The following is a 12,822-nucleotide window of genomic DNA, read 5'->3' on the forward strand; positions in this document are numbered from 1 at the left end:
CTTACACTGAATCAGATCATCGGTCCATCAAAGCCAGTATCATTTACTCTGACTGGCAGTGGCTCTCCAGGGACTCGGAGAGCCACATCACCTACTCTTTTAACCAGAGATGCCAGGGGCTGAAGGCCAAGCAGATTTTCTACCACTCAGCCATGGCCCTCCTCAAAAAGAATAAGGGGAACCCAAATAACCTGCAAACCTGCCCCAAACATGAGGAGCATTCACCTTCATGTTCCAGATAAAACTATTCCGCTGACTACGTAGCCATCTCTCTCAAGGAACATTACTTTGAGGATAGAATCCTGTCTCAAAGGTGCTGTGTACTATCCAGGGGCAAAAGTAATTTGAATTTCTTGCTGGAGCTGTCTCTCTTGGGTGTTTCAGAACAGACAATGGGAGGTCCAATTTGGCCACTTTCTTACCAACACACTGCAACAGCCCACTTTTGCTGCTCACAGTATTTTTTCAGAGGTTTGCATAAACAGTAAGATGATCTTTTTTAAAGTGCTCTTGAAACTGCTTTTGGGGACTTTTAAAGCTAATTTTGTCAATGGATACCTGCTCAAAGGTAACACCTGTAATGTGTGTGTTTGTGCATATTTTGTATGTTGTTAATAAATTTAATAAGATATCTATGATGATGCATAAAATACTGACTATTTTTTATAATAAATGGAATTTATAATCAATGTTCATCATCTGAGTTATCTATGGTGTATAAGTTTTTTCTGCTTGTTATACTGGGTTATACTAGGTATCATATTCTAAGGGCATATATATGGGGGCAGGCATTCTCAGTGGCTGTTTTACGATTGCAGTAATTTCCTTCATGAGTTCAAGTCCAGTAGCACCATAAAGACTAACACAATTTTCAAGCTATAAGCTTTTGAGTCAAGCTCCCTTCATTAGATACAAGTAGGAATAGGGATCCCTGAATCTTATATCCAAGTCAGAAGGTGGGAGGGGTGTTGCACTGTACCTCTGCACCTTGTCTCCCATCTTTGCAACTCCCCTCCCATCTTCTGACTGGGATATAAATGTTCAGGGATCCCATTCCTACTTAAATATGAAGAAGGGAGTCTTGACCCTTGAAAGATTATACCCTGACAAACTTGTAGTTCTTTGGATTTGAATCTTAATATTTTCAGAGAGTAGTGGGAGATTTTTTGATTGAGCTCAATTCCAAATATATCTTCTACCATATAAATTAAGTTGTATATATAACTGCACTGGATATTGGCAGGTGCTGGCAAAGTTCTAAAGCAGACTTTCTCCCCATATTTTGGCATGGTCCAATAACATTCAGTTTTGGAAAGAAATATTGAAATTATTTCTGGAAATGACTGGCTATAACCTTCCATAGATACTAAAATAGCATTCTTAGGATATCTGAAAATAAAGTTCAGGATTTAATCACAGCAGGAGTTTCAGGAGATAGATTTAATCACTTTAATCACAGTAGCTCCTATAGGAATACTTTCTTTTTGGAAAAGATGAATCTGTCCTTGACATCAGATAGATTGAAAAGGCTCTGAGATATCACATCAATGTCAGGATTAACTGATTGCAGAAAAGATACTAATTAGCTGATCAGTAGATTTAATGAAAAGTGGATCATGTGTGTGTGTGTGGGGTGGGTGGGTGGGGGGGAAGTAGTTTGGAAAACAAAATACTAACACATCTTTCAAACTTACTACTTTTTTTGCAGGGGTGTAGCTCCAGGGGTGTCCTGGATGGGCCCGGCTAGCCCGCTCTCGTCCGAAACTAAGGGGATCGGCCCTGGTTAATACTTAGATGGGAGACCACCAAAGAAGTCCAGGGTTGCTACACAGAGGCAGGCAATGGCACACCACTTCTTCCCTTGAAAAACGCACAAGGGGGGAGTCGCCATATGTTGCCTGTGACTTGATGGCATTTTCCCTACAGTTCTGATAAAACAATTGGTCATTTTACTGTGACTCAAGACTTCTCTAAATTGCTTATGTTATTAGATTGACCATAAACATTCTGAAAAGATCTCAGCCCCATCTTTGGCTTGAAGGACAACAACTGTGCTCCACTGACTTAACAGCTATACTGGCGTACACCTGGGCAGTGTTGGGGATGTGCCCTGCGTGACCCATCCCAGGCTGGCCTAAGAGATTGAGAAGATCTGGGGGGCGGGGAGGTTGAGGAGATGTGGGAAGATGGCAGATGGCAGCAAAGAGGTGGGTGGCAGGTGGCTCAGTGCAGTACATTTCCCACAGCAGGAAGAGGGCAGTGAGACTCTGCAGGGGCTGGGCAAAAGGTTGGGCTGTTGCAGTGCCAAGACAGAGCCAGTGCTTGCACACACCTCTTTCTCTCCTCCTTTCATTTTTCCATGTGCTGAACAGCTCCCAGCTACGCTCCAGCCTTTCCCTGCTTCTTCGAACTACTATTGTAAAGTGACTACTTGCCAGACAGCTCCCCCCGCTCCATTACTGTTGCACAGGGAGACGGGGAGGCAAGAATGTGAGAAGCTAGAAAGGAAGAAGAGGAGAGAAAGGGAAGACTGCAAAGGGCTGGAGCCACCACTAGGGATGGCTGGCCTGCAACTCACTTTCAGAGGCTTCGTGACCCACTTTTGGGTCCCAATCCACAGACTGGGAAACACAGAGAAAGGGGAGCAGGCAGGCAGGGATGGAGGGCAAACATCACTGGGGCAACTGGGAGGGAGAGTGGTAGTGCACTTCAAGTGCAGGATAGAGATGGAGGGGCTCACTGGCTGCATGTGGGGCAACCACACAGCATGAGTGTCTCATCCCATCTTCTTCAGTTTGATGGGGCAAAATCTCAGCTGAGTTTGGAACGCTGTCCACTATGCTCAGGATTCTCCCCTTGTGGGAATTGGACCAGAGACATTGCTAAGCCTTTCCAGCACACCATGACTTTCTCTGCAGCCTTCCCTGCCCTATATGGCAGGCATTGAGGGCAGGGCTACTGGGCTTTGCTCTCTCTGGCAATTGAATCCCTGCCTCTCATTTACTACAAGGCTGCTTTTCCCCAGGGAGTTACGGGGTGCGGGTGGGAGAGAATCCCCTTTGTGGAAGAGGCAGCTGAGTGTTCCTGTTGTCAGCATTCCTCCTCATCTGGCAAAAGGCTAGTGCTCCTGAGTCCCACCGAGGCTGTGATCTGAACCTCTGAGTGACATTGTTCTGTTGTGCCTCCCCCTGCTGAGTGGGCTACGGAAGAGAAGGCATGCTGAGGTTGGAGGGGCCATGTTTCCTTCCCTGGTTCAAGGGAACTTGCCTGCTGCAGGCCAGGGCTGGAGCCTCCATCTTGCAAGAGCTGCCAGTTCACCCAGGGTTCCTGCCTGCCTCAATGCCCCTTCCAGTGTGTATAGTATGTAGTCCCCTTGTTCCCACCCTTGACCTTGGTTCCAGCCACTGTTGGCTATGCCTGTGTGTGCTACTCACATGGGTGTCAGTGGCATACCCTTCCTCATTTGGTGGGTCTCCTGTGCACTCATTCTGTGGGCTGAGCCTCAGCTTTGCACTCCCCCCCCCTGTGGAAGGGCCACAGGATGCTGAGTAGCACCACTTGAATCGTGCCAGGGCCACGCTGGCATCAATGAGCTCCTGCTATCAGGAGCTTAGGAAGAGGGTGCCCCTATCATGATTTACCAATGCCTTCTGGGTATCCCTCTGGGACAGGAGGACGCCACTCAAAATCTGGCCAGCCCAGGGTTTCATTCATTTGGCTGTTCTGTTGCTTCAGCCACACAGTCAAAGGGCTGAAGTATTCCCGCAATGCAGTTGCATCCATCTGATTTGTGCTGGTGAGCTGCTGGAGAATATCCTGCCATGGCTGGGAAGATCCAGCCCTCAGTGCCTCACTGCAGAGAAAGAGAAAAGAGGACAGAACAATGAGATAGACATCATTGCTAACTAGGCCAGCAGCAGGGGATTCTTCCTTTATTTTATTCGATTTGTATTCCACCCTTCCCGCACCAGCAGGCTCAAGCTTTCTACTGGCAATGTGATTCCCCACTCCATGAAGGCTTTTGGCATTGTTTCTCATCACACATGAGAAAGCAGCCTGAAGCTTATATAGGTTGCCCATTTGCAGCTTGGTGTGCATACACCTCCTTTGTTGTCCTCTCCTTGTGGCATGGCTGGTGCTGCATTTGGCGGAGGGGGTGAAGCTGATACAAAGGTGGAAGTGGAGGAATCTGATCATCCTCAGACATGAGGGAAGGCTAAGATCTTCTTCCACTCCCAGGCAGGGTTTCTGGGAGAACACACTGCTGCAGCTCCCCGAAACATGCACGTTCCCTGCCTGCTCACTTATGAGTGCTCTGTCACCTATGCTCCCAGTTGTATACACTGCCCAGCCCCAGCAGAAAGAAGGCTGCAGGCAGAGCAGATGGCTGTGAGCATGAGGAGTGGGAAAGCTTGCAAGGAGGGTGAGGAAAGGATGCACAGACAGGTAGAGAGACATAGGGATGAGTAGACTTGCAGGGGCATTTGGGAACTCTCTGCCCAGGGATCTCCAAATTCTTTTCATATTTTTTGCACCCAGGTTTGCAGACAAATAGCCCCTAGCTTTGAGGAGCTCCCCTTACAGATCTTCCCTCCATGTTGTAAGGCTGCCCAGTGCTCTTAGATGCCTGATGTACCCTTGCCTCCACTTTTACCTGAGTTTCCTTCCAGCTTCTTTGGACTGGTAGATGTCACAGGTGTGAAGAGGGCCAGTGTGATTGGCAGCTTGACAGAGAGCCTTGTGGAACTGGAACTGCAGGATGAAACTAACGAAATACCTACCCAAGGGAAAACAGAAATCCTGTTGAAGCCAGTCTGTTTTTCAGCAAAAAAAATATAATTAAAAGATCGTTGCAATTTTTCCTGAATGATTGCAATTCAGTTCTGAAGTTAGAATGTCAAAGACATGCCAGTCACAAATTCTCTGAGTTGGCACAGTTCCAACTAGTATTAAAACCGAGAGTGAATTATAAGTTCCACTGGTCAGAGGTCAATGCAGAGTACTTCCTTGGCTACTTCCCAGCCCCCGTGCATGGCCGCCACCTCAGCCCTACATTGGTCAACCATAGCAACTCAGATCTGCCCCTCAGAACCTCCTATTTTCCAGCTATCTTCCTTAATGCCCGCAAACCTCTGAGACATAAAAGACCCTTCTGTGAAGCACCCCATGGCATCCGATACCCCACTCACTCCCTGCAGCTCCTAGTACCTGATGTAAGGTGTATTGCCAGGAATGTGGTATTTGGCGCCAGGGTCAAAATGCGTCTCATTCCTTGCGATAGGAGGACAAATTCCTTGGTATTTTGTTCTGGAAAAAAGTCAGCCATGTGAGTGGAGAAGCAATGAACAGCATGAGCATAAGTATCTGAAAATTATACAGATGCCATTTTTGTCAAAACGCCAAACTGCATGTGATGAAGGAGCTCCAGTCATTTATAAAAATAATAAAACTGCCATCAGGCAGAGAAAGACAACCTGAATCAGGCCCACACTGTGTAGGGGAAGGGGTTAACTTATTATTTAGAAAAAACTATGCTGCCTCTTCAGAAGGAAGATTATACCCAAACAATACAACATAACTATGCAGGCATAAAAAACTCATCATTAAAAATAGGCCTGAGAATAAAAACAAGTCATTAAACACAGAAAACAGTCTTCAAAAGGCGTAAAGCAGACTTAAACCCTTCTCCTGCAACATGTTCCTTGCACTTTCCCCTGTGTCAAGCACCACCTCAGCTATTAGGGAAAATATACAGATAGTCAGATAAAGGGATGTTTCATCTTTTAGAGCAAAGCTCAGCTAAGGGGAAGTGGGGTGGGGGGACTGGAAGATCAGAAAACTGCTTTTAGGGAAGGATGAAATCTCCCACTATGCCTTAGTCCTGATCATACACATTCCATATGATGCTCCCGAATGCTTTTTATCATTCAGAAAATTCAACACCCCTCCCGCCGCTCTGGCTGTAAAGGTGTCCCTTGTAGACCTATCACGCCACACATTCGTTGCCAAGGAGACTTTTACCTCAGATACCACCAATCGTAGTTGTAACGGCTGGGAGTTGTGCGCCCACTAAAGACATTCCATCTCCACTGATCTATCAGGTAGCCAAAGGGAAGGAAGGCAATCTTCTCCAAGGCCATTTTCAGTAGATAGTTGATATCACTGTCTGCAAGGAAGGGAGAGAAGGCCAATGGGGGGCAGCTCTGGAATGGAACAGAAGAATGAGAGCTGCCCACAGGCAGAGCTGCCAACTCTGGGTTGGGAAATGGCTGGATATTTAGGAGCAGAGGGCAGTTGTGAGAGGGGAGGGAGTTCAGCAGGAATGTGATGCCATAAAGTCCACCTTCCAAAGCAGCCATTTTCTATAGGGGAACTGATATCTGTCATCTGGAGATCAGTTGTGATTTCTGGAGGTGTCAAGGCCCCACCTGCAGGTTGCCAATCCTACCAAACCCCCTCCTAGATCTCGTACCACATGCTAGGAGCAGCTGCCTGAAGAGGAAAAGGCTGCAGATTACTCAAGTGAAGGAGTCACATCCTCAGGAAAGGTCATTCCTCCTCTGATCTGATACCCTTTCCAACCCAAAAGATAGCTGCACCCAGACTTGACTGTGTGTGAAAGCCGTCTTCTGGGTCGTCCCAGACACCCCTCCATTGCACTGTTTGATATAGGGAACTTAACTTAGAGATTGATGAGGGGGGGGTGTTGGGATCTAGTTGAGGATCCTCTCTTTTACTTTCAACCCCAGAATGAGATAAACTTGGATCAGTGGCCTTGAAGCAACAGGCTTCTACTAATAACCTGATTCTTGAGAATCCCCTTTGACTTTATTGGCTACCTTTGTTTCCCCATCCCTCTCAGTGAAGATGTATGTGGCACCAACCACAACACCTTCTCCATACCTGCATCCTCAGTGACTTGGCTGAGTAGCCCAATTTTCTGCAGGTGGCTGGGGGTAGAGACAGACAAGCTCATGACATCTCCTATGGCTTCATGGAAACCGGGGTTGGCCCCACTGCGGAAAGTGATAGGCTGGTCCTTGTACTGCAGATAGTATTCAACATGCCCCATCTCGTGGTGGACTGTGAATAGCTGCTCCATGGTGACTGTTGTGCACTGCTTTATCCTGTGGAGTATAGAGGGAGGAGTTGATCATAAACTATTTGGACCTGGAGCTTGGGGGTGAGTGGTGTAGTGGGCAAGTTTGCAGATGACAGAAAACTATTCAGGAGGGTGAAAACCAAGGCTGACTCTGAAAAGCTTCAAGAAGATCTTCACAAATTGGGTGGCAATGTGGCAAAGGAAGCTCCATGTAGGCAAGTGTAAGGAGCAAAAAACTCCCAACATTGGAACAAAAAATTCCAACTTCCAGTATATGCTAATGGTTTCTAAACTTGCTGAGGCTGAGAAGAGACTTTGGGGTTGTTGTGGGTAGTTCAAAGAAAGTGTCAACTCAGTATGTCGCAGCAGTGAAAAAGGCAAACACTATGCTGGGGATTATTATGATTAGGAAAAGGATTGAAAATAAAATAGCCAATATTATAATGCCTCTATCTAAATGTATGGTGTGGCCTCATTTGGAATGCTGTGCACAGTTCTGGACATTGTAGCTCAAAAAGGACATTGCAGAGCAGGAAAAAGTACAGAAGAGGGAAACAAGGATGATTAGGGGTTGGGAGCACCTTTCCTATGAGGAAAGGCTGAAGAGTCTGGGACTTTTCAGTTTAGAAAACAAAGAAGGGATGTGACAGAGGTCTGTAAAATTAAGCACAGCATAGAGAGGGTGGACAGAGATATCTTTTTCTCACTCTCAGCACTAGAACTGAAAGGCATCCAATGAAGCTGATAGGCAATAGATTCAGGACAGAGTAAATTAAGACATGGAATTCACTGCCAGAGGATGCAGTGATGGCCACAGGCATAGACAGTTTTAAAAAGGGATTAGACAGATTCATGGAGGAGACGTCTATCAGTGGCTACTAGCCATAGTGACTAAAGGGAACCTCCACAATCAGTGCCAAGGAAAATGGGACTAAGGAAGACGGGATTGGTGTGGTTGGTAACTTTCCCTCCACACAACTTGCAAATATGCCTGAACTGCATTCTCTCCTGAAAAGTCGTACCAATCTAGGTTTGGTAAAGATCATATTGAGCACGGGCAAAGCCTGGAAAGTGGATTTTTAGAAGACAACTTCGTGTAAATGCTCCAAAACCTTTTTTGCAATTGGAAGTCAATCTGGAGAACAACATCTGCAGAGATGTAGCCTTAATTCTGAGCCTGGGGACTTAGAGCTTGTTTTCAATTTACAAACCCAGGCAAATTCCACATGGGAGAAGAGACTGATGCTCACAAGGCAGTATGCACCTGAAATCTTTGCGATTGAAGAAATCCCATGCTGATGCATGGCAGACCACTTCCCGCCCATCTGTTGGCTTCTCCAACATCGAGCTCTCCCAGAATTCAGGTGGCATTTCCAGCATATCAAGTGATGTGAAGAACTCCTCCGCAACCCGGAACATGTGTGTTGCATTCCAGTTCTAGGAAAGGCAAGGATCCAGAGGCAACATTACTCAGTACCAACTGTTCTTGGAGACCAGGCCCAAGAAGAAGGCAGCTCTCCCACCCACAAGAGAGAATGCAGCCTCAGCCCTTGATTAAAGAACTTCGCTGCTCCACACTTGCATATGAAGATGAGAATATCATGGAGATTTTTAAATAAGAAAGAGTAAAAGGCAACCCTTCTAACAACTAGTAACCTCACACAAGGGAAAAAACCTGGAACCCACAAATAATGAAAGATAAATACAAAATCTATTTGAAAATATATAAAAGCATACACCAGGATTGAAATGCAGTCTATGACTACTTGTAAGACAACATAAATTGAAAAAATACATGAGACTTGAATGACATACAAAAACAGCAACAATTCAAAAAGCTGGAGCTCTAATGAATAAATAACAATTATGATGGCTGCTAGTAGTGTGGTTTGAATTATCTTCTTCAGATAAATATTATTCTTTTCTTCAGATATGGGAAGTATGCTTCCTTAAGGATAACACCGTGTCACTGGAGACCAAGATCAAGATAATTCATATTATGGTATTCCCCATTACTATGTAGGGGTGGGAGAGTTGAACAGTGAAGAAGTGAAGAAAGCTAACAGGAAGAAAATTGACTAATCTGAAACGTGGAGCTAGAGGAGAGTTTTTTGGATACCATGGACAATAAATGGGTTCTAGATCAAATCAAGTCTGAATTCTCTCCAAAAGCAAAAAGGACAAAACTGAAGCTATTGTACTTTGGTCACATCATGAGAAGACAAGACTCTCTGGAAAAGACACTAATGCTAGTAAAGATGGAAGGCAGTAGGAAAAGAAGAAGACCTAAAATGGGATGGATTGACTCAATAAAGGAAGCAACAGTCTCCAGTTTGCAAGATCTGAGCAAGGCTGTTAAGGATTGGTTGTTTTGGAGGTTGTTCATTCATAGGGCCTCCGTAACAACTTCATGGCACATATTACATGTACTTCCTGGAGCCAAAACCATACATTGTCACATCCTAACCCCAAACTGCAAGGCATGGATCTTGGTGCCGGAAAATGTAATATAGGAACAAGCTCTTATCAAGCAGAAAATGAAGCCAAACATTCTGTCATCATGCTGCAATGTATATTCAGTATAACTGGTGGTATGTTCACAGAGAGGTGCAGCTTTTTTTTACATGTCTTTAATTAATCCAGTGTACAGTTGCACTTTAAAGACTAAGAATATTTATTCCAGCATATGATCTCATGAGTCAGAGCTCAGTTAAGTTAATACAATGCATGTCCTTAGTTAAGCCGAACCGGTCTATAAGGTCCTTCCTTGATGCTTCTGGGTAGATCAGTATTCCTCTGATTCCCTTAACCATCCTGCAGAAAACTACTCAGCATCTCACTACAGGGTGGTGGCAAGGCAGCAAGCCACAGGGTGGTTGTTTCCTTCCCCAGTCACCAGATCTCAGACAAGTGCTGCAGCTGAAGCAACAGGGGGACACAACAAGGAGGAGGCTTACAACCGAGATGGTCTTACTTTTTGTCTCATTGTATCGGTGACATCAAGATTAGGTTTGTTGGGAAAAGGGATCATCATGTCATAAATGTTGTTCCACTGCTGGGCCCACATGTTACCTGCAAGAGGACAAAGCAGAACATCTTAGCTTTGATAGGAAAAATAATTCAGGCTTCTTCCTACTACAGGGAACAGCGACAAGAAGGAGAAGCTTCTCTGGCCAAGAGTCTTTGTGGGTGCCTGTATTTGGGACATGAAACAGAAAGTGTGTGTTTGCTGCTGGATCAAAATCAGAAAGTTTAGATCTTTATATTGCTCCCTAGAGCCTAGCTACACAGAATCAGAAAGTTTAGATCTTTATATTGCTCCCTAGAGCCTAGCTACACAGAATCAGAAAGTTTAGATCTTTATATTGCTCCCTAGAGCCTAGCTACACAGAATCAGAAAGTTTAGATCTTTATATTGCTCCCTTGAGCCTAGCTAAACAGAATCAGAAAGTTTAGATCTTTATATTGCTCCCTAGAGCCTAGCTACACATTATTCTTTTCCCAGGTCCACTGCAGAGACCAGTCCGCAGACAAGGTCTAGGAGTTCTGTGTTCAGAACTCAGTTCCCAGAGTAGGCCTAGCAGCTGAACACGGGCAACTGGCAGGAGCCTTCAGTGGGTAGGGAGCAATGTTGCATGTTCTAATTTGTACCCAAAGGTGACACCATGATGCTCTAGGAATTTGCTCATCACTGTGGCTTTTTTATCATAGAAATGTGCAATTCCTAGAGTATCATGACATAATTTCCAGGTACAAACCAGAAGCGACCTTGCCAACCACCCTTGGGAGGATGGCAATCCTATCCTAGGGGTGCAGGGGCAGAATTCAGACTGGGAGGTTTAATTCTCTCTCCAGGTACACCATGGCCCTAAACCAAACTGGGCTTCCTCATACCTGGGAACTGATTTCTGAGCATGGAATCTTTCAAATCTCATTGTTTCATTTTGTGAGGCACCGGTGCCTCAGCTTCAGAGCACCCCACCGTTTTGTAAGCATTTGTAGCCAGCCTCAGAGTGTGGGGAGGGGTGTGGATTGACAGTGACCCTTGGCCACCTCCCCATAACCTCCAGGCTCTTTCTCCCTCTGAGTTCAAGATATCCCTCCTATTCCTCACTGGTCTGCTCACAGACCTTTTAAAGGGAGGGCCTGAAAATGCTCAAATATTATGAAAGCAAATGCTAAACCAAAATATGTACAGATACTTCAAAAGAAGGCATTGGAACCACCTTGTGAAAACAGCATACTGATCACTGGTGATCACTGGCATATGCTTGAAGGGCACTCAGTGATACAGAATGTCAATATGCTCAAACAGAAAAAGAAGCTCTAGCCTTGAGGCACAGCTACAAAAGATTCCAGGTAGTGGTCATAAGCCACTAGACATAATTGCACAGAAAAGGTTATTGGATGCTCCTTCCAGACAACAATGGTTATTTTCTCAGCTGCAGCTAAATGATTTATAACATCAATATACACCTGAAAAAAAGGCCTGACTGTAGCCGATACACTTTCCACAAAATTCAACAGAAAATCATTTTCAGAGGGCCCAGACAAAGAAGTTGTATTTTATTAAAAAGGTGTGCCCAGTATGGAAAAAAACATGGACTGTAATTGCCAAAGCCACTGCTGAAGATGCTATTCTCAATTAAGTTACGAGGGTATCTATGCAGATGGCTGGGACTAACTATCAGTTGAAAGAGGAACTCTCAGCGTTAGATGGGATCCTGTTTAGGGCATCTAGAGCAGTGGTTCTACATATTGCAAAAAAGGTTATCAAGAACATATGCAGGTTATTGGGAATGGAAAAATGGAAAATGAGGCCTAGAAATGTTTTTTTATTGGTCACAGACGAACACTGATATTGGGAACGCTGTTGAGTCTTGCAGCAGCTCCCAAAAACATAGACTCAAAGAGCAATCCTAAACAGGTCTACTCAGAATCCTACTCAGAGTTTACTCCCAGGACAGTTTAGGATTATGTGGCAAAACAGTCCATGATCAGATGTCTTGAGTTGACTTCTTGCAGCAAGGCAGACATTGATCTATTTATATATGTTGAGCATAGCTACATGTTTGTTCTGGATTATTAGCCATGCTACATCCCAAAAAAGTGATCACATGCATAAAATCTATTTTTTGTTAACAATGGCAAATTTGAGACTGAGAGCCAAGCTACAAGTGACGCCTGACACAGGTTGGACACTTGTCAGCTTCCCTCAAAGTTTGATGGGAAATGTAGGTGTCCAGGTCTTGCAGCTTGGCTCTCCATTTAATTGAAGTTTACAGAGCGGCAGTCTATGGGAGGGAGAACATGAGGTCAAGAGGGGAGTGCAGGCATCGGGCTCTCGCTGGGCGCCCCCCTTCCCCTCCGCTGGGTTTGTGTGGGGGGTTTCTATAAACTTCAATTAAATGGAGAGCCAAGCTGTAAGACCAGGATGCCTACATTTCCCATCAAAACTTGAGGTAAGCTGACAAGTGTCCAGCCTGTGTCAGGCGTCACTTGTAGCTTGGCTCTTTGATATGTGATAATGCACCACTGGACATGACTCTGAGCAATTTGCAAGCAAATATGGATTTAAACATCTAACATGAACCCCTCATTAATGTGTAAAATGTAATGCAATAAAGCAGATGCTGCAAAAGGACACAGAGTTTACAGCTAATGTTTTTTTTGGCTCTCCTGAAATTAAAGAACAGCCACCTTGAAATACGGGCAGTCCC

General features: G+C 45.0%; 1 protein-coding gene across 1 annotated transcript in view; it reads right to left on the reverse strand.

Moving 5' to 3' along the window:
• ACE (angiotensin I converting enzyme) overlaps positions 1-12,822 on the reverse strand; it is an 80,637-nt gene that overhangs the window by 31,589 nt on the left and 36,226 nt on the right. Inside the window, exons 6-12 of the mRNA XM_054995357.1 lie at positions 10,077-10,174; positions 8,367-8,539; positions 6,904-7,127; positions 6,022-6,166; positions 5,209-5,307; positions 4,655-4,777; positions 3,642-3,853 (exon numbers count right to left, since the gene is read on the reverse strand). Of these exons, the coding sequence (XP_054851332.1) occupies positions 3,642-3,853; positions 4,655-4,777; positions 5,209-5,307; positions 6,022-6,166; positions 6,904-7,127; positions 8,367-8,539; positions 10,077-10,174 (1,074 nt within the window). The remainder of the gene's footprint in view (positions 1-3,641; positions 3,854-4,654; positions 4,778-5,208; positions 5,308-6,021; positions 6,167-6,903; positions 7,128-8,366; positions 8,540-10,076; positions 10,175-12,822) is intronic.

The sequence above is a fragment of the Eublepharis macularius genome, chromosome 12, assembly GCF_028583425.1.
Source record: "Eublepharis macularius isolate TG4126 chromosome 12, MPM_Emac_v1.0, whole genome shotgun sequence".
NCBI lineage: Eukaryota > Metazoa > Chordata > Lepidosauria > Squamata > Eublepharidae > Eublepharis > Eublepharis macularius.